The sequence below is a fragment of the Pipistrellus hanaki genome (assembly GCF_964339955.1).
Source record: "Pipistrellus hanaki genome assembly, chromosome: 14".
NCBI classification, from domain to species: Eukaryota; Metazoa; Chordata; class Mammalia; order Chiroptera; family Vespertilionidae; genus Pipistrellus; species Pipistrellus hanaki.
In genome coordinates, this window is record NC_140516.1 from 42,545,472 (window position 1) to 42,566,178 (window position 20,707).

The 20,707-nt window shown below is 42.9% G+C and overlaps 1 protein-coding gene across 5 annotated transcripts in view; it reads right to left on the reverse strand.

Moving 5' to 3' along the window:
* SORCS1 (sortilin related VPS10 domain containing receptor 1) overlaps positions 1-20,707 on the reverse strand; it is a 432,258-nt gene that overhangs the window by 261,795 nt on the left and 149,756 nt on the right. For all 5 annotated transcript variants that reach the window (XM_084904028.1, XM_084904030.1, XM_084904027.1 and 2 more), the window contains exon 2: positions 11,660-11,727. In XM_084904028.1, the coding sequence (XP_084760154.1) occupies positions 11,660-11,727 (68 nt within the window). The remainder of the gene's footprint in view (positions 1-11,659; positions 11,728-20,707) is intronic.

Sequence of the window (20,707 nt, forward strand, 5' to 3'; positions counted from 1 at the left end):
GTCCCCAGAAATGCTGGCAGAAAAAAATATATACATTTTTTTTTAAAGAAAAATAAAATAAGTCCTGTGCCTTTCATGAAGTGATTGCATTCCCGGCTTCTGGCTTCTGCAAGCTTAGCTAAGAAGTCATAATCCTCCACAATCACAGATTGTTTGAAACCAATAAAGCAAAGGTGATGACCTTGCTAATACATCCCAGCAGGAGAAAGAAATAAAGCTGTGCTGAGGAATAACTCTCCGGCACCATTTCCCTTTGGAAAGAGAACAGAGCTGATTATGCCCTGGCTTAATTCATGGATGAACAGTGTCTCAGAAACCTCACCGGAAAGAAGGAACAGAGTTTTCTAAAATTCCCTACTAATGCTACTTGCATTCCCCTTGTCCTATGATACAAAGGGCAAAGCCCCCTTCCTGGATGCCAGCTTTGGTGATATTCATGACTCCCACGTCTGGTCTCAACAGTGTCCCCTATCCCCCCTGCCTGAGTTAATTCTCTGGTGACAGCACAGTGTGCCGTGCTCTGGATTGATTCAAACAGGCTCCACATGACATTCGTTTTTAAGCAGCACTCCAATGTGAACAGAAGGAAAACAAAGGAAGGGACACTAACAGAAATTCACTCACCCTCACTTTACCATCATATCAGTTTCCAACACTCATGGGACCCCCAGTGCAGACATTCAACACAACATGTTGCAGACATGCTGAAGTCAAATTAATATTTGTCACCTCCTTGATGGGCGATGACAACAAATTAGAGCAAGGCCTGAGATCTGAGTAAGCTAGCTCCCGTTAACCTGGCATTGCCTGCGAGATAAAGCATGGAACAAGCTTTGCATCAATTAATTAAATCCACAGATGACACGGGGAATTTTTTTTAAAATCTTCTTTCCCCAATACATGTGTCTTGGTGCTCCTTTTCAGGGAACACATATCGGCAAAGAATTGGACTTGCTCCTGAGGATGCAAAGGTGAATAAGATAACGAGCAACCTTTAAAATAGTCCCAGTAAGGGTAATAAAAATACAGAAAGTGCTTACAATTCAAAATGACACATTTAAAAGGGAGAAGATGGCAAAAGTAACAGCACATGTGCGGTAATGTATTCCATGTGGTAGAGGGCGGTCAGGACAGGGATCACACAGGAGATGGTCTGTGTGGGTTTCAAAGCCTAGGCTCTGGAGACAGACTGGCTGGATTCCGATCTCTACTGCTCAGCATTCTTGTGACCGTGTTCTCAAGCTTCCTCATCTATGAAATGGGTATAAAGATGGTACCAAACTCACAGGGTTATTGTGAGGATCAATGTAGTTGATACATATAAAGTGCTTAGAGGAGTGCCTTGCACATTAGGAAATCATCAAAATTAATGTCTATCACTACTTATTAGGTAAACCAAATAAAAGGGAAACGTGTTTCAAGCAAAGACTAGAAAAATACAAGATCTAAATTTTTTGTTTTCTATTACCGATGTATATTTAACTCAAGTGTCACCATAATCCCAAGAGATAAATACTATTACAGGTTTTTCTGATGAGGAAATGAAGCAGAGAACTAAAGGAACCTGCCCACCATCTCAGAGTAAGTGGACAGAACCTAGATTCACCCCAGGAAGTCCAGCACCCAAGCCCCAATGCTGACCTGCTGATGGAACAGCCTTCCAAGAGCACGTGCTGTTTGGCCGATCCTACAGGTGGCTCACCATCCCGGGAGCATATAATGATTTTTTATATTAGGAATTCTAGTAAGTGGGTAGAGCCAAGAAAATATGAATACCCAATAGGAGAGGAATAGGAGAAGCCAAAGGCAAGGTCAATTAAGTGTCCACAAAATTAAACTAAAATAAACAAACAACTAAAATAAACAAACAACAAAAAAAGGATGTTTAGATATAAATGGGGCACATTTTGAGCAAGGGCTCCGGAGCAAATTGTATTTAGAAAAATTAAAATACTATTAAAAAAATGGTGACCAGAAAGGAAATTAACATCACGCCCATGTGATATGGGGACACCACCCCCCCCACTACTACCACCCTCGATGACTGTGGGATGTGGTTAATGTGCAGGTCTTAGGTCTTGGATTAGGAGCTGCCTGGAGAAAATCTACTGTAACCAGAAGAGAGAAGGCTGCTCAGTGTTCCTGGAGGGTACAGGGGTAGGCTGTCACATGCATCTCTGAAAGTGGGAAGGGAGGGGACCGCTGAAAGCAGATCCAGCTGCCCCAACACATGCAGAAACACAGCAGTGCCTTCTCCTATGGAGCTCAGTGGATTTCTAACCAGAAGCTTTAATAAAACGCTCTTCTGATTACCACAACCTGCCATGACCAGTTCCCTTTCCCACAGTCCCCTGGGGGCTACATATGTTGTAAGTTTAATGTGAAAAGTCACACTTCTCTGCATACTACTCTTCAGTGTTTCTTAGGCCTTAAAACAGGGGTCTTCAAACTACGGCCCGCAGGCCACATGCGGCCCGCAGAGGAGTCTGATCCGGCCCGCCAGGTTTTTTGGGCAGTGAGCGCAGCCGAGGTGTTACAGTAGGAATTAGTAGTTCATATAGTCCGGCCCTCCAGCTCTCTGAGGGACCGTGATCTGGCCCCCACTTTAAAAAGTTTGAGGACCCCTGCCTTAAAACATGATCCAATTGAGGGTCCTGCTATTTCACTGTTTGCCTGACCCCAAATGCCAGTTTCACTTTTCCTTCCCTTTTTAGCCCAGACCCCATGATTCACCATTCCCACCCACTCAGACCTTTTGCCCTCTTGTGCTTTCTCAATGCCTCTCTCAAATCCACAGCCAGCTGCCTCCTTGATTATCACTCAAGGCCCGAGGGAGGGAAGCACAACCCTCCGCTGGGACCCAAGCATTGCCTGCACAGCACTTGTGTGTCCCTGAGCTGTTAGTCCCTCTCCGTTCCACTCAGCAGCTCTCCCAGTTAGCCAAGCCTCTTCTGAGGCCCGTTCGCCATTGACCTGACACCCCAATGGCAGGAGCTCCCTCAGCTCTGGGTTTCTCAGAAAAGTTGCTCTATGTGCGAGGCCCCTGTGGCCTCCCTGATTAGTGAGAGGGATTGCCCCCCTCCTTCCCGCTCAGACCCCTCTTCACCCTGATCTACCATGGCTGGATAATTCCTCTGTGTAATTTCCAAATTCATATACTCTCTGCCACCTGATTCTCTACCAACTTTATCGCCCCCTAAGTTTTCCTACATTTTCACTCTCTTCCCACTGATGGCTCGTCCTACAACCTATGGTCAGGGTTGTCCTCATTTAAAGGAAGTCCCTTTAGTCTATGACGTCTGTTATGCAATATCATGTTTCTTCATTTATTTCCCTTTATAGCTTCTTCCATCGAAGAATTGTTTTACACACAATAGTGCAGTGAAGGCTGGGAAGGGAGCAAAAGTGGGGGGAGTGAGTCAGTGGGGGTGAAAGGGAGACATCTGTAATACTTTCAACAATAAAGGTAAGTTTTAAAAAATAAAAATAATAAAAGTAAAAACTATACGAAGATTAAAAATAAAAAAGAATTGTCTACATACCCTTTTCTCACTCACTAGTTGTAGGTGCTCAGTAGACCATGTCAGTAGAGCAGATGTGCGCATTCCAAACCTCACTGTCAACTCTACTCTCCAAGACAAAGGCAGGAAGCCACTGAGATATGTGTCCCTCTCAACTTCCCACTCAACCAATTGCCCTGTTCATTTTCACTTTATAAGATCAATTGGAATGACTGCCACCCCCATATTCCATTCTACAGTCCTCATGCCCACAAGGTCTGCTCCCTTTCATCTCTTACTTCTTACCTCAATGGCCACTGTCCTCATGATCAACAGTTTTGCTCTTTTCCAAGTGAATTATCAACATGAGGCCAAGGTCGTTTCCTCCCTACAATTCACCTTTCATCAAATATTTCCATTGCTCCAAATCTTTCTATGGTCATTACTTCCTCTGGGAACACATAGTACAGAAAACTACGCATTTCTATGTAAAACCATCCATTGCTATTCTTCCAAAATTATCTTCAAGTACTCTGCCCACACAAAGACTGTATGGCAATATTGGGCAATTTCCTCAATATGCCATGCTATCAGCTCCTAAAGGTGCCTAGAATACAGTGCAAACACAACCAAATATTTATCTGATAATCACTGCAAGACAAAGCTACAGGATTACCAAGGAAGGAACAACTATCTTTACTTGTGGTGTAGGGAAGGAGGTCAACCTTGCCACACACCAATGAACATATGCTCAGTATCACGAATAGTCAGGGAAACACCCCTTAAAACACACAGATAACATTCCTGGGAAGCAGCTCTGGCAACTTACTGCCGTGTGACCCTGGGGCACATGCCTTACTTTCTCTAAGCCTCATTTCTCTGATTTGTAAGCCTGGGCTACTGGTACTGCCCAGTCTATAAGGTTGTGATGAGGATAAAAAACCCTGAGGACATCTGAAGCACTGAAGTTAATCAAATGAGCAATTGCTTAGTGCAGTACACAACATCCACACTATTTGATGCTCATAGACCTGACCCATTTTTTTAATGTATTCCTCTGGACAGGCACCTGTGACTCATTAAGTGAAATAAGCAGGTCGTCAGAGTCCTATGAATAGTTACCTCCTATTTTCTCACACACGAATGTGACCCTGATATCAGTATATATCTGTTTGGCATTATATCATAAGGATATAAACAGACTCACCAAAAAACTCTAAGCATCACACCCCTTGGAGAAGCCGGATCTGAGTGGGAATTAAGATTCTATTCACTTTTTTGTTGTTGCTGTTGTTGTCTCTTCATTGTTTGGCTCATCGTAATACGCATGCATTCTATTTTATTTTCTGAAAATAGCAATAAGATTTAATAAAGTAAATGGGTAATCCCAGGAACCTCAAAGTGCTCCGTGTGACACAGTTACGGAAATGGGAGAGAGAGTTATAACGCTTGACAGAATCCAAAGGACAAGATCCAAAGCACCTCCTCATCCTGCTGGGGATGTTGGTCCCTGAGGGCCACTGGAGCTGCAGAAAACATTAGGAAGCACAGGATGAATAACAGGCTGTGTAACAGGAGCAATTCTCCTCCAGGGAAATGACCGTACTCTAGCTTTATTCTCATCCTTTTTCAGGGTGGGTATTTCTGTTCTATTCTTATTTTCAGAGTTGACAGAAAGCTGGGTTTCGGAGCAAAATTTCCTGTAGGGCAGGGATCCAACAATCTGTCCCAAGCTGCCCTTTGCGTTTCCCTGGATGAGGAATAGGGAAGGAAAATAGATCAGTAGCTGATGGAAAACACCACGGGGCTGGCAGTTCACCGACGTCAGGTCAGCTTCCGTCAGCCTGAACCCTGGGTACTCTCCAGAGAACACTGCCAGAGCCATGCCATTCTCTCCACAAACACTCCTCTGGGACACTTCTCAATAATCGCTGTGCGTCACACCCAGAATGGGACAAAGTGGCTCCTGGGATAAGGACACAGGTCTGGCTCCCAGTGCAGAATCAAACAGACAACCTAACCCACTTTTTCTACTTAAACTCTATGTTCCTTTGTCCCACCGAGAGCAAGAACTGCTGTTTGACTAGTGCATAATGTTGGAGATCTGTTCAGGAGATTGTGTGCATTTCATGTGGATCTGAAAATAAGACACCACTGAAACTGAAAAGAAGTCAGCTGTGTCAGGCAGGCTCTGTCACAGAGAGGCACTGGCAGTTGCTCGCCCCTTTAAGACAGCATGCTTTGGTCCTTCCAGAATTGCCTAGGGCTTTTTCTTTTCTTTCTTTCTTTCTTTCTTTTTTTTTTTTTTTTTTTTTTTTTTTTTTTTTTTTTTTACCAGCTAAGTCTCTGTCAGCACCTCACTGATTACCCTGCCACCAGACTGGAAAAGGATGAATAGATTTCTACTCAGAGATACTGTATCCAGATTTTGATGTTTTATTTATCTCAGCCCTAAAGCTGATCTTGCTACAATATGGTTAAACCACCAGCTCTACAAAATCTCAAAGCTTAATCCACTGTAAGGTGGAGAAGATGCTGAGGGGTAGTTCATTGTCCTGTACTGGCTCATACTCCTTCTTTCTCAGGTTGACTCCCCCGAGTGAAGCACAGCATAACACAAAACCAAATCCACAACATGCTCCAGGATTAAGGTGCAATCAAAGACAAGAGCAACAGGGAGTGAAAGCTCATTCATTCAGTACAGTGGCCTCTCACTCTGCCATCCGGGCCTCATTGACCCAGTAAGGTCAAAGACCTAGGATTTCTACCACAAGGTCAGCCACCTCTTGGTCTCTCTCCTATTCTAACACCCCAGAGGCATTTGCCACTTGCCCCCTGTCAATGATTCAGCTGGTCAAAGTGGTAAAGAGTAAGAACTCAATTGAAAAGTACATGTATTTATTTGTTGAACAAGTAGCCATTTCCTATGGCCCTGTATTTTTTCAAGAATAGGGCAAATGCTGCTCAAAATGTCAGTTCTTTGAAAACAGATACATATAAGATTAAAATTTTACTTGCGAGGCCCTGGCCAGGTAGCTCAGTTGGTTAGAGCATTGTCCCTATACACCAAGATTGCAGGCTGGATCCCATTTAGGACACACATAAGAATCAATCAATGAATGCATACATAAGTGGAACAACCAATCGGTGTTTCTCTCTCTCTTTCTAACACTAGTTTTAAAAAAGTTTAACATTTAATTTGCTTACTTGCTTAGGTATAGAATGATCAACCATAAGGCAGATGGGACTCCAGATGACAGATAAGCAGTGAAATGATTAAAATTTATTAACTAGCATCCTTGTAACTGTGTGGGCTATTATTTACTAACTGTGTGACACTGAACACGCTGTAAAAGTAAATTGAGAGGATGCATATCTAGCGCTCAGCATCATGCCTGAGACATAATGATTATTCAATAAGAGCTAGCTAGGTTCTATCATTGTTGTCATTATTAGCGGCTCCGTTGCTATTATCCTTAAATAAGCAAAGTGCTGTGTTTAAGGGCTTAAAGTCTAGCTGAGAAGAGAAAATATACACATGAGCAAAGTAAAGAAGCAACACTTAAATTTTTGTCACAATATGTACAGTTGTATGGCAGTTTTTAGTTTTTATATTATATTTGTCTCCTTCTGGGATCTGGCAGTTCTGGGTGGCTGCTTAAGTACCTTCCCCATACAAATGACATATGGCAAGTTACATGCAAGTTCACGGACCTCTCTCACTTTGTCTATAGACCTTGGCCCTAAACAATGAACACCTGCAGGACAAAGCCTATATGCTGTTATGGATGTACCCACCCACACTCCCTCTCCTGGACAGAACCATAAGATAAAGGAGTTCAACAATTCATCTATGTTGAATAAGTGAATGATAAACAGGGTTACATATTGATAACCATGCAGAAGAGAGAGAATTGTAGTGTTCACTGGTCTGTTCAAAAACAGATACTTAGTGAGCATCATCCTATGTACTAAGTCTTGCACTCAGTGCTGGGGTGCCATGTGCCTCTACCAAGCCCCCCAGTTTGGGGCATAGGTAGGTATTCTGAGAGGAAAGCACAGCTGTGTGGGAGAAAAATGAGTCAGTAACCAGTCTGTTGTCCTTCAAGGAAGGCTGCACTAGGTGACTAGAAACGCATTTCTAGTTGAAAATGAAATATTTGTCATTTTTATATACTCCTCCCTTAAGATCAGAGGAACTCTAGTCCTGATTCCTATCCTTGACCCACCCAGGCCCGCCCCATGTCTCCTCTTATGAGCACCCCCAAAGAGGTTCCCCAAAGACCAGATGGGCATCGTGAGCTGCCTGAAAATGCAAGCTCTATTGAAGCACTTGTGAGTATTCTAAATATTATTCCTTCTTCCCTTTTTTCTTTTCTAAACTGTATTTTCATTGAGGCTTGTGCTCATTTATCAAAGCATTGTAATAAGTAGTTCTAATAATGAAGAATACTCACAGTAGTCATTTGCCACATATAACATGTATAATACAATATATGACATATATGGCAAATTACTATTGCAGATATGTTAGAAAAATAAAAACACGTGGGTATAGCACATGTGTCTGTACATATGGGTGTGTGTGTGTGTGTGTGTGTGTATGTATATATATATATATATATATATATATATATATATATATATATCTCCTTTAGTGAAATTGATTCTAAGATTGAAAAGTCAATGGATCATTCTTGCCACACTCACCCAATCTTAAAATCCTGGGGTTGCTTCCTTGGAAAGAAGGCCTAATATTTCTGAAATATTTGTCATTTTTATATCCTCCTCCCTTAAGATCAGAAAAGTACATTCTTCCCTGACTGGGGAATGGGTAACAATGTGCCCTGAGAGAGAAAGGAGCCCTTGAACATGAGCTTCCGTTGTCTAGGACAAACGACCCCTCACGTCCCTCCGGCATGCCCTTCCCGCTTTTCAGATGGAGAGTTATAGCTGCTAAAAGCATGTCCCACGGAGACAGAATTGCACACCTTTTAATTTTCTAATATGCCGACTACACTTTATGTGGCAGGTGCACTGCAGTATAAAAGCCGGCTTTTACTTTCATATATTTAAATACATTAGAGAAATCTATCAACGAAGCGTAAGCTTACTCAGAGTCGCTGAGATTCTGATGAACGGGGACTGAATTTAAACAATACAGCAGGTGTCAGGCTCTTAATGCTTTAAATAACACTACTTTTTGAGGCTCTACCAAACTTCCCATATTTTAATTCCGTTTCAAAATGTCCAGGTGGTATAAACTCTGCATAATTGACCTCCTTAGTTGGGGGAGGAGTTCAATGACCTTAATGCCTGACAACAAGTAAAAGAACAGAATCTAGCCTTCTCCTTGGTCTGCTAGAGTCCTCCTGAAGTGAGAATAATTGATCTGGGGCTGCCTGGATATCCTGCCAAGCCTAATGGAAGTAGATATCAGGAAAAAATGAACTTTTATGAACAATCCCCTGGCAGGGTATGATAGATTCCTTGGGGTGTCTGTCCAATCCATGATCCTCCTCTTGTATGACAACTACATTCCCCAACAGATGCAGGCTCTGTAATCCAATCTCTACCATGTAAATCAGCCTTCCCTTCCCAATTATTGTGGACTAGACTAGGGATGGGACCTGTCACAGATGTGGGTGGGGGAGAGCGGTCTTTCCCTCTGGATCCTAGCTCTGAGATTGAGAGCAGGTAACCATTCTTCCCGGTCATAGGAAAGGTGATGGAATGCCCATTGATCTTAAGCAGTGAACACTCACTAGTTTTGTCAGCTCAAAGATGTGGATGAAAAGGGGCCACATGCTAACCTGACAAGCTCAGGGAAGGCCTGCATGGAGGCCTTGCAAACACAGAGACCTAAAATAACCACAAAGGATGGTCTAAAATGAATAATTTAATTAAAAGCAGTTTATAATGGGTAGTTATGTCCTACAGCAGTATCTTCCCTGTCAAAGGTTAACTTTGACCTTAACGGAGCCTATTGTCTTTTTGCATCAAAGACAATACACGTTTGGAATGTCAGTGGTAAATTCCCATTTTCTAGACCTCTCAGGGCCCAACCAGTGCACCAGAGTGGAGACCATAAATTCCCTCATTGTTATTGTCATCATGTTACTTGTTGGCTGTTAACTGTCCTGTACCCACCTACATGTAAAAAAAGCATGTGACTATCATTTTACTTTTTATCAAATCTCACAGGTTTCCCAGCTTTGCTTCCCCCCTGCCTACCTAATCTATCACCAATGATTTTCATGGAACCCACTTATTTCTCCTCCTTTGATTGTAAGGTATAAAACCAGGTAAAAAAAACTACCATTCTCTTGAGAGCATTATCTCAGTTCTTTGAGATTCTGCTTCCCAGCTCAGATAAACTCACACACAAAAATTCTTCACGTTCTGAATGTTCTTATATTAACAAAGACCATCTTCTTTGTATAACCACTCCCACTGACAGAGAGAGAGAGAGAGAGAGAGAGAGAGAGAGAGAGAGAGAGAGAGTGTGTGTATGTGTGTGTGTGTGTTTTGGGAATGGTGATCAAAAATGATATCAGAAATTAACCATTGTTATGATAAGGGCACTGACAAATCAGAATAGTATAGGAGAGCCCATGAGAACTATATAAATTAACTGAAGTTAAACAAAATTAAGCCAGGGGCCTGTTACCTGCTGCCTGACATGGAACTGGGCTGACCTGAGATGCAAGCAGATGGCAAGGTGCCTCTAGAACAAAGAAACTTCAAGCAAAGATCGATTAATAGCTCCTCACTAATACCTTATGGTTTACCCATACCACAACGGGAAAACAGTTCACAAAATAGACCTTGTAAAGGAAAGCTTACTGCTGTGGGGTCAAACCCTGGGTTCAGAATAAGACCACCGGAGGCTGATGATTGATTAATAAGCAGGCAAAGATGTATTGAAATAACTGGCCAGGACAGACGTGAGAGCACCACACGCAAGTGGTCTCCACACGACTGCCCCGTTTCAGGGGTAGGAAGTCCCTTTTAAAGGTTCAAACCACAGGAATTTTCCTTTGTTCCAAATTCTAAATCCTAAAGACTACATTATAAAGACTGGAGTCAGCCCAGCAGGGTCGTAGCTAGTCACATCCTGCTGGACATTGGAATGTGGCCCTATCTTGGGATAGCCGATAACACAGAAGCAGAGCTCAGAGGTTATCTACAGTTTTTATCTCTAAAGGTTACTGAGTCAGTGGGAATTACTCTCCTGTGTTCCTGGTCACAGGCAAGGGAAAATTGCCTTAGCCTCCAAGTCTCTACCTGAAAGGTAAGGTAAATAGCTTCCCCACTCCCCCACCCCCCCTGTGTTTAATCAGGTGCAAGAGCCAAACTAGAAGGGTTAAAATTCAAACAGCAGTTTTTACCAAAGTAGGGCTGCCACTATATTTCACTTACCTCCAACTTTTCCATGCTCTATTTCTTTATACCAGTAATTTTCCACAGGAACTACAAATAGATATAAGCCCAATCTCTAGAGAGAGTTGGGGTATCTCTTCCTTCTGTTGTGAGGAGAGTCCATCACTCTCTATGGAGTGGCTTTTCCTGCTTCTCCTCTCTGCTCAATATACTTGTTTCTGCTTTAACCTCTTGTCTAGCTCACATCTAGAATTCTTTCCTGCATGAAGCCAAGAATCCCCAGCTAGGGGCTCGAGTCTCCCTTAGGGACTTGCCCCTCCAGCATCTATAACAGACTCCAAGCCAGTGATCCCGGCATATTATCTCTGGGGTAGTTTTCATCCTCTCTCAGGTTCAGAAATTGTCATATGACCCAGGACTGACCAATCAGAGGCAGTGCTCTACTGGCCTTCAGAGATTGGTTCAGGTATGGGCCCAAGACACAGACTGCCCCATTAAGCTCACAGGTCAGTGAGAACTGTGGGGACCAACACTCGTAAGGACAACCTAATGAACAGTTTAGCACAAAGATTTGACTGTGACCAAAAGGAGGATTGTGTAAAAAGTAAGGATCTGGCCTGCCTGCAGATAAACCCCAACCATGGCCTAGGGAACAGAGAGCAGAGGAAGGAAGGGTAAAATAAGAGAGATCTCACCTGGGGAAAAGGAGGTGGGGGGAAGCAGTGGTGGGCATGATTAAATAACACAGCAATCATTAGCTCCGTTTATCTACTTACCTCCAAAGTGAGCTCTCAGTGATGCTCCCCAGGTTATAGTCATAGAGCTTTGTCAAAATGAGAATCACCTGAAGGCAAAAGAAGAAATCATGGTTAGTCTCAAACAATTACAATCTCACAGAAGCAAAATGGCCCAAGGGAGGGTTTAGGATTCCTTTAATGGGCGCTTAACATAATTGAATGAATTGTTACCATGTTCCCTTATGCTGACTGGGGAAGGGTTTGCCAGTGCCTTCCATGAAACTGCTCAAGCCTGAACCCTTCCCCAACTTTCTCCCTTCCACTCCCAAGGCAAGTTACCTGAACTTCCCAGACCTTTCTTACCCTGGTGGGCTTAACACTTTCCGGAAAGACTTGCAAAGCTCTGAAATATGCATTCTGCAAGGTAGCCACTGAGCTGATGGTTTGGGGAGTGGAAGGTCCTAGAAGCTGTACCACACAGACAGGTTACTTAGTTTCTTGGAATCTCACTATGCTATCCCCCAGAATGGGTTGCTGTGAGGAGTTCAACTAGGTAAGAAATGCAAGTTATCCTGCTTTAGCATGAAGTTCTTAAATGTTGGGCCCTCCCTTTGTTCCCTGAAGGCCTGGCTCTAACAGTTTCTTCTCATCTCCCAATACCGGGGAAAGCCACTGGTTGGAATAAGACCCATGGGCTAAGCCATAGCATTTGAACAGGCTCCTCTCTATGTTTTATGGGGTCTGGAAGTCTATGGAATTTGGGGAGCCCTCCATAAGAAGCAGGACATAGATTATGATTCCAAACTTAAGGGCAGGTCCTGCAAAGGGACCCGTTCAATGAGGGGCACTGAAATGCAAGCTTCATTAATGTCACAGTGAGTCTTCCTCTGATTCTAACCTATTGCTCACTCAGAGAAGTATGAACACTGCAGTTCGTTCTTTCAGAATTCAACATGCACTTACTACCAATTTATTAGGAGCCTGGGATGTTGCCTAATGCCAGAGGAAAATACAAATACAGATGAGGCCTGGGGGTCTGTGACCCATTTAAAACAGGAACAAACCCTGGCTAGTATGGCTCAGTGGTTGAACATCAACCTATGAACCAGGAGGTCACTGTATGATTCCCTGTCAGGACACATTCCAGAGTGTGGGCTCAATTCTCACTCATCATTGGTGTTTCTCTCTATCCATCTCCTTGAAATAAAAATATATGTATTTTTAAAAACCCACTAAGTCGTTAAGAGAGCTGGTATGCCTCTTTCTCAGCGATGCCCAGCATGGCTGCGTCTGGGCACCTGCAGCAATGACCAGGGTCCGCCTGGTGACGTGAAGTCCATGAGCACCAGGGAGCTTGGGGAGACTGAACAGAGCAGTGTGTTCCTAAGCACTGATATCCTCATCCCTTCTTCTTGCATAAGGAAAGAACCAAATGGGACTGTTCTACTTTCTGTTGAGGTTCATATTCCTCGCCAGATAAACTCTAACCTAGAACATCTGGCCCAGGACTGATGTTCCCAACTCGGGAGAAAAGTGGTGACACTGATTTCCAGGATTTTGTCTGCAGGCCAAGGGATCAGTTCCAGCCTCAGTGAGCAGGGAACATTCTAACCTTGATTTTCAAGGCAGTGCGCTGCCAGGAGTGCTGAACCCTTCCAGGCTACACTCCGCTAGCACTGGCCTTGATTTACTAAGGGAGAGATTCTGAAGGTTTCTTTCTCAACAAGCGAACTGGAACTCCAGGACTTAGGTTTGTTCCAAGTTCAAGGGAACGCTGAGGATCTGGGGACCTGGGCTCTAGGGCCTGCCCTCTCCTACACCACCACACAGGCTTCCTTCAAGGAGCTGTTCAAAACTTGCCTCTTTAGCAAAATGGGAGCATGTGTGAGGTGTGAGGCACCCTGTGGGCACATCAGATGGCATGCCTACGGTTGGGGCATATGTTGAACAGATCCGGGTGCCAATTAAATTGCTCTAAGTGCTAAATTTCAATCACCGCCATCCCAGGAACTCTGATCAGTGGCAGCGGGGTGGCTGTTTGTTTGAAGACACAGAGTGATGTTGCTGTGCCACCTCGAATAGGCCTATAAATCCCCCGTGGAGGAAATGGGAGCAGTGAGGGCATAAAGCATCTCCAGGTAGTTGCTTTCCTGATACAATCCAGCGGCCAACAAAATAATGATGTTCAGCTGGTCACATGCTGGGTCTAACAAGGGAATTCAGAGGAATCCCAGAGAAGGAATTCTTTTACCCAGCATACAATGGTGTGAGACACCCCACCCACATGAGCAGCAATCAGAGAAGCAATTCACAGGCAGGCAGGCGTGAGGTATCAGTGACTCTTCTTACTGGGCCAGGAAAACAAAAATGCCAGTGATCTACTCCGGCAGTTCATCAATACACCAGAGAGGTGTCCTTCATGGCATTTCAAAGTTTATCAGCTCGAGTCAACCTGATCTCTCTGTTTTCAGAATGATTACAGCAAAAAGAACTTTTCCTTGTGTTTTCAGTCGAAGCCTTGAAATCTCTCTCCCCCTCTTTTGTCTCTTGATTGCCCATGTGTGTTAGTTAGCATGTTACTGTCCATGTGTGTTATTTAGAGCATCACTCCTGGATGGTGATGTGTGTTATTTAGTGCATTACTGTCCATGTGTGTTATTTGACGCATTACTCCTGGATGGTGAAGCGCCATTATATAAGTTGTGCTTTGCTGTTGTTTGTTTGCTTTTCTGTTCTGTTACAAAACAGAACTGAATAGAACTAGCACCACCATTAGATGAGAAAATGGGGTAAATGCAATTGCCTACTTATTCTGGTCCTACTGTCTACCATGTTTTGTGTACTTTTCAAGCTTAAAAAAAAATCAATGGAACTCTTGAAGCAAGTAAAATGTTGTATGTACTGAAATGACATATATATGGTCATTTATTTTTATTCCGTCAGCAACAAGTTTCATGTAGTATAGAGTTAGTTCAATGTATCCAAGTCCAAATGCACAGTAATTAATTATAAACCTAATCAGTGAGAGCAAGGCTGTCTAGATAAACACATTCACACAAAATGGAATCTCCATCAGCATCTCATTTCTCTATACCTTGTTTACACTATTTAGTACCAAAATTTCCCTCATTCAAAACTGTAAGTGTTGAGCCATATGGTCACAGCTTTTTGGGGTTCTTCTCTAAATCATAGGACATTTTAAATAGCTATCATCCAAATATCTATGGTTTAACAATGTCTACCTACATGGTACCGGACTTCAGTGCCCAGGTATTTCTAGGATCTTTCACAGTTACATCTCCAGGTAACCTCAGCCAGTCTAGGAGCCACTGTCACCACAGGCCATTTGTGCTGTTCTTATGCTGTGGCTCCATATTCATTTGTTACAAACCCTCCGGGGAAAACTTCCCTTTGTCCATATTATAAGAAACATGAGCACCCACTAAGCTGCTATGCAAGGCACCCATTCCTGAAAGAGTGGGAGGGAGTGGAAATAGTGCCAGGCTCTGGGCAGGTAGCAGAGAGGGTGTTTAAGGGAGTGAGCCTGTGCATCCTCCCCAGCACTGGGTCCAACGGTCACCACCTGTGCTCACCAGACGATTATCCTTCTTCCCCAGGTCTTCCAAAGCTCCTACTGAGTCATTACCAACACCAGCCTCTCCCCCCTCATCTCTGTGCATAGGTGTGAATCAACCATAACATCAAGAAAGTGCTCATTACATTTCAGACCCAATGGAATGTTATTCAGCCATAAAGGGAAGGAAATCCCGCCATTAGCAAGAAGATAGGTAAAGCTTATTTCTAAGTGAAATAAACCAGATGAAGACAAATACTGTATAGTTCCTCTTAAACGTGGAATCTTAACAAAAGACAAATAACAAACAAAAAAATGATTTTGTAGAGATAGAACCGAATGGTGGCTGCTAGGGGTTGGCTCAAGGATAAATGGGAAGATATAGGCCAAAGGGTGCAAACTTTCAGTTATGAAAAGATAACATTCTGAGGAGCTAATGTACAGCATGGTGACTACAGTTAATAATAAAATACTGCATATTTGAAAGGTACTGAGAGTAGATCTTAAACATTGTCAGTTTAAAAAAAAACACACAAAAAACCCTCACAGCTCTGGCTGGGTAGCTCGGTTGATTAGAGCATTGTCTCCATGTGCCAATGCTGCAGGTTTGATGCCTACTCAGAGTACATACAAGATCAACCAATAAATACATCAGTGGAAAAACAAATCCATGTCTCTCTTCTTGCTGTCTTTATTTCTCCCTCAAAACAATAAAAAACAGACAGTGTTAACAATGTGAGGTGATAGATGTGTTAATATCTTGAACATGACTATCATCCCACAATGTGTATGTATAGCAAATCATCACATTGTACATTTTAAATATATATCATTATGTGTGTCAATGATTCCTTTATAAAGTTCTCAAAGAAAAAAAGACCATCACAGAGAACCCTGGGGGTGGAAGGTAGAGAGGAAAATGTCAATCCTCTCCTTCCCTCTTCTACCCCAGAAAAAAGCATTCACAAAAATAAAGACAACAGTAGGTAGAAGACTAATAGGAGTGTTCAAGTATAAAACAGCAAAAGCCAGTGAAAAACGTCCTCTGGTATGGAATGGCAGGCAAGCCCTATTTTCAGTGATGCTCTGGAATGCATCAACAGGGCAGCAGACCAAGGTCCTACCTTGCACTTCCCATTCTGCCAAGTATTAAGACATGTGACAGCTTTGAATGCAACAGTAGGGCTTTATTTTTAATGAACATAAGACTAAAATTAGAAAGAAGTCCACACATTTAAAAGAATCCCTGAAACACCTTTCTGGTAATCAGATTCAACACAGTCTACTTCTGAAAAACATCTGCATTAATCAGTAGACTGTAAGAACCAAAATTGATTCCACTCTTCAAAAGTAACAGCATCAGGATCCTCCCTTTATTTTCTCAATGAAAAAGCAGTGTCTTGACTCTTTCCTTTGAGAACTTAAAAGGATGCACCTCAGAGGAGGGGGGGCCTATGGAGGGTTGAGGGTAAGTAAATGTATTTCCCATTCCCTTCATCCCCTAAGAAGGAATGCACACATCTCCCTATGAATGTTATCTCCTAATTATTTTGCTTAGGAGTAGCAATATGGTTGGAAACAGAGGGTTAATGAGAATTGTTCATGAAGGAGGACTTGACTAGCAAACTGACTGTTCTTCCAATCTATGGATTTAGGGTAGTTCTAGGAGAACTACTGGGCATTGCAGGAGATTTGAGTTCCTCCAGGACACTTGGTCTGGCCATTGTCCTTACCTCATCTCACCTCCATCAAAGGGAAATCTTGGAAAAGTAGGCCACGTCTTCTCATTTTTCAATTGTTAATGATTTGCAGTCATTCCTGTTCCCTTTCTGCCTCCAACTGAGGAATGGAATCTTATCACAGGGGAAACAAAAGAGTGACCTTGGGCTTCTTGGCAATGCAGGCTTCTGGGACAGGATCCTAGAGTCTCTTTCCAAACCCCAAATAATGAAGAGGGTGAAAGGAGGCTTAGTCTATAAAACAAGACGTGTTCTTTTGTATTACTCTCAGACACTTGTGATTCAGGGAAAGCTTGGCAGGAGTTTCTATCATTGTCACACATGGGGACTCTACAGCTCAACCAGGCTATCCTTCATAATCCAGCTCCCTGGGTGGGCCATAGTCTGGCTGAAAATGCCAGCAGGCTGGGACAGGGCTAAAGCTGGCCACCTCATCCTCCCCGCCCCATCACTTCCAGCAGATGGGCGGTCCTCATCCTCCAGAGGGCAACGTCAGCCTCTCGGCTTCCAGAGTCCAGTCCGGTGGACATGTTTACAGATGTGCATGGAAGTGAATATGGGGATGGAGAATTAGAAGGGGCCTGAAGAGATCTGGGACCATCTTTCAGGGGAATTGAAGATTTAGGTAAAATTAAGGGGGCATGTCCAACAGCCAGAAATTTGGTGTGGTTTTTGTTGTTGTTGTTTCCTTTGCACTCCAGTTTTAGGGAAAAGAGGCAAACCCACACAATGGTTTTCCAAAAAATATTCTTGTTCCATATTGTGTCTATAGCGCAGTAAGCATTTATTCAACTTGCCGACTTAAACGGAGGTTCTTCTTTTTTAGAAAAGCCTCATACTCTTTAATAATCCGATCAAATATATGCTATGCACATAAAACAATGATATAGCTTTAATGATATTACTGATCTCCTGAATCCTAGGTGGGGTCATGAATCCAAGATTAAGAAGCTTCTATAATTCCCAGAAAATGAGAGCTTTGTTCAGAAGAAAGATTTTTCAGCTCTAAAATTCTGCACATTTAATTCAATAAACATGCATTAAGCCTTCTTAAGAGGCAGGAATAAAAAATATGTGCTGCGAGGACACAAAGGGAGAATGAAACTCGGCACCAGTCCCTGGAAGCTCATGGTCAAAATGAAGAGGCACACGTGCACACAGATGGTTACAAAAGGAGGGGGGAAGGTATGCAGCAAGAGGAAGAGTGTTTATATCTTCTCAAGAGCAAGGAAGAAGCATATAATCAGGAATAGTTTCTTATAAAGGTTGCATTGAAGACAAGTCCTAGAGGACGTGTATGATTCTGGAAGAGAAGAGAGTATATAGAGATGGTAATATTTTTTTAAAAAAATGCATTTCTATTGATTTCAGAGCGAGCAAGGGAGAGGGACAGAAAGACAGAAACACCAATGATGACAGAAAATCATTGATTGGCTGCCTCCTTCACACCCTCTATTGGGGATCGAGCCAACAACCCAGGCATGTGCCCAGAACTGTGATCTTCCAGTTCATGGGTTGATGATCAACCACTGAGCCACACTGTCTGTTCTATAGATATGGTATTCTAAAGGAAAGAAACATGAGAATAGACATCCATACTGTGAAAGTTCCAGGAACAGTCAGAAGAGAGCAAGTCCTCAGGTTTAGCTACACCTTGGAGTCCCAAGTATGTCAAACTCGTGGCCAGCAGGAGGCATGTGGCCCAAAGGCCATGAGTCTGACATGCTTGCTTGGGCTTAGACTGAGTGAGGACACACAGAATATCAGACTAGAGATATATCTGGCACTCTGGTGGAGGCCCTTAATATTAGGATGGCAGGGTGCTCTGTAGAGAGGAATAAAGTCTTCAGAATCAGGAGACCAGATTTTGAGTTATGCTTTAGCCACCCTGTCTGTGAGAATGATCTTTTGCAGCAAGAAACAGAACAGAAAAAATAATACACAATTTAAGAGATGCATTATCTTTTAGAGCAGGAGAACCAAACTTTACATAGTTCCAGGCAAGTTTAGCCAAGCGATGCCAATCAGACCCACACCACAGAGTCAACATTGGCACTGTGAGCCCTCATGTTCACTTCTCTGCAGCACAAGCAGACATAGCTCCACCCAGCTAAGGAAACAAGTGCTTCCAGAGTAGGCCTGCTTTTCTTTTATTTTCCCTTTAAAGGACACAAGAAACCTCTTTTCCAAGAGCCCTCCAGCGGACTCTGGGGTCTCAATGACCAGGAATCGGCCACATGCCTACCCTGCAGCTGCAATGAAAGCAGGAAATTTTCACTTGGTATATTTTCTATGGTAAGAAGTGGGCTTTGCCAACAGCCCATTTGGAGTGCCTGTTAGGCAACCAAGAGCAGTATCTGCAATGCTGTGAGCTTGATTTAGTCAAATACTGAACAAATTTCTCTTATGTAAAGAAATAAATAAAAGACATGATCTGTCTCTCACCTTAGTCTTCTAGAACTGTGGAAAAGAAACTGAATAGGAAGTGGAAGAACTCTGAGTAAATGTTAAACGACTAAACGAATGCAAGGAGTTGCTATTGTTTACAATATTTATTGGGTGCCTACTCTGTGTGCCAGTCAAATTTCATTATTAAAGATATTTCAAGCAATGAACTTTTTTTTTTTCTAATGAGAAAATTGAGTCCCACCGAGACTAACTTAAATTACTCAGTTTGTGAGTGGTGGACAAGCTTAATGTACATTACATACAGACTCTTAATCATGGTGCTTCACTTTCCCCAACCTATAATGCCTGCTTCCGCCTATAACTAGAGACCAGGCAGAACCCCTGAGGATCCACACATCCTGTTCAATTCCAAAGTGCTGGGCATCTGTTATCCATCACCTGCAGGGCTGGCCTCAACCTCCTTCTCTCTTCCTCTGCCTTCTTCCAGACAGTCCTGGAATATTATTTTCCTTATAACATACAAACTTCATTTTTTAGGTCATTGCTGACCTCATATCAACGCCATTTAGACTGGTCATTTCTTCATTTATGTTTAAAAATTTTGAACTTTGGTGAAATCCTTTTTTAGGAATTGATCCTTCCACTTAATTCACTACAGAAAGTGGCTGTCCCCGGATCCAGGATTCTTGATTTCCACAGAAGGGTTTACAGTATCATCATTTTTGGAAGATTTAAGTGAATGTATAATGGCGCTCCATTTGAGTCATCAAAGGAAAGAGAAATCAATAATTACTAAACTGGATTAATAAGTCCCAGAGGGGAGATGAAAGGTTGGTATGATGGCAAGTGCACACACAAACCACACGCATGCACTGGAAGTTGTAAGACCAAAACTCCAGGAAATGCAAACATAAATTGAAATAGAAACCCAGTAAAAAAAAAAATGGGGTGGAGTCAGCCAGAAAGCAGTTAGATTTCTCCAAAGACCTTCTCCCTCCTCCTTTTGTAGGAGCCCACGCATAATGTAATGTCATGTTTATTTATGTAAAATCCTCTGCATGACACTGAGATGGTGTGAGCTAAACAGCCACTGTGCCTCCCTGGAGAACTTACTAGTGTACAAGACCAGGCAGCCAACAGTGATGATGCAGACAGAAACAGAGGCATACAGATAAGCTAATCAATGCTGGGCACAGAGGAAATTGTAGTGCAGGAAAGAGCCTTTGTGGAGAGCAGAACATTTTTTAGTAAAATTTGCTGTCCTTCTTCTGAATCTGTTTCCCTGTAGAGGTCATTTGCTGTTGAGATGCAAGGCCGAGAGCAGCAAGACCAGCACCCAACCACAGGAGCACTGTCCCAGGAGCT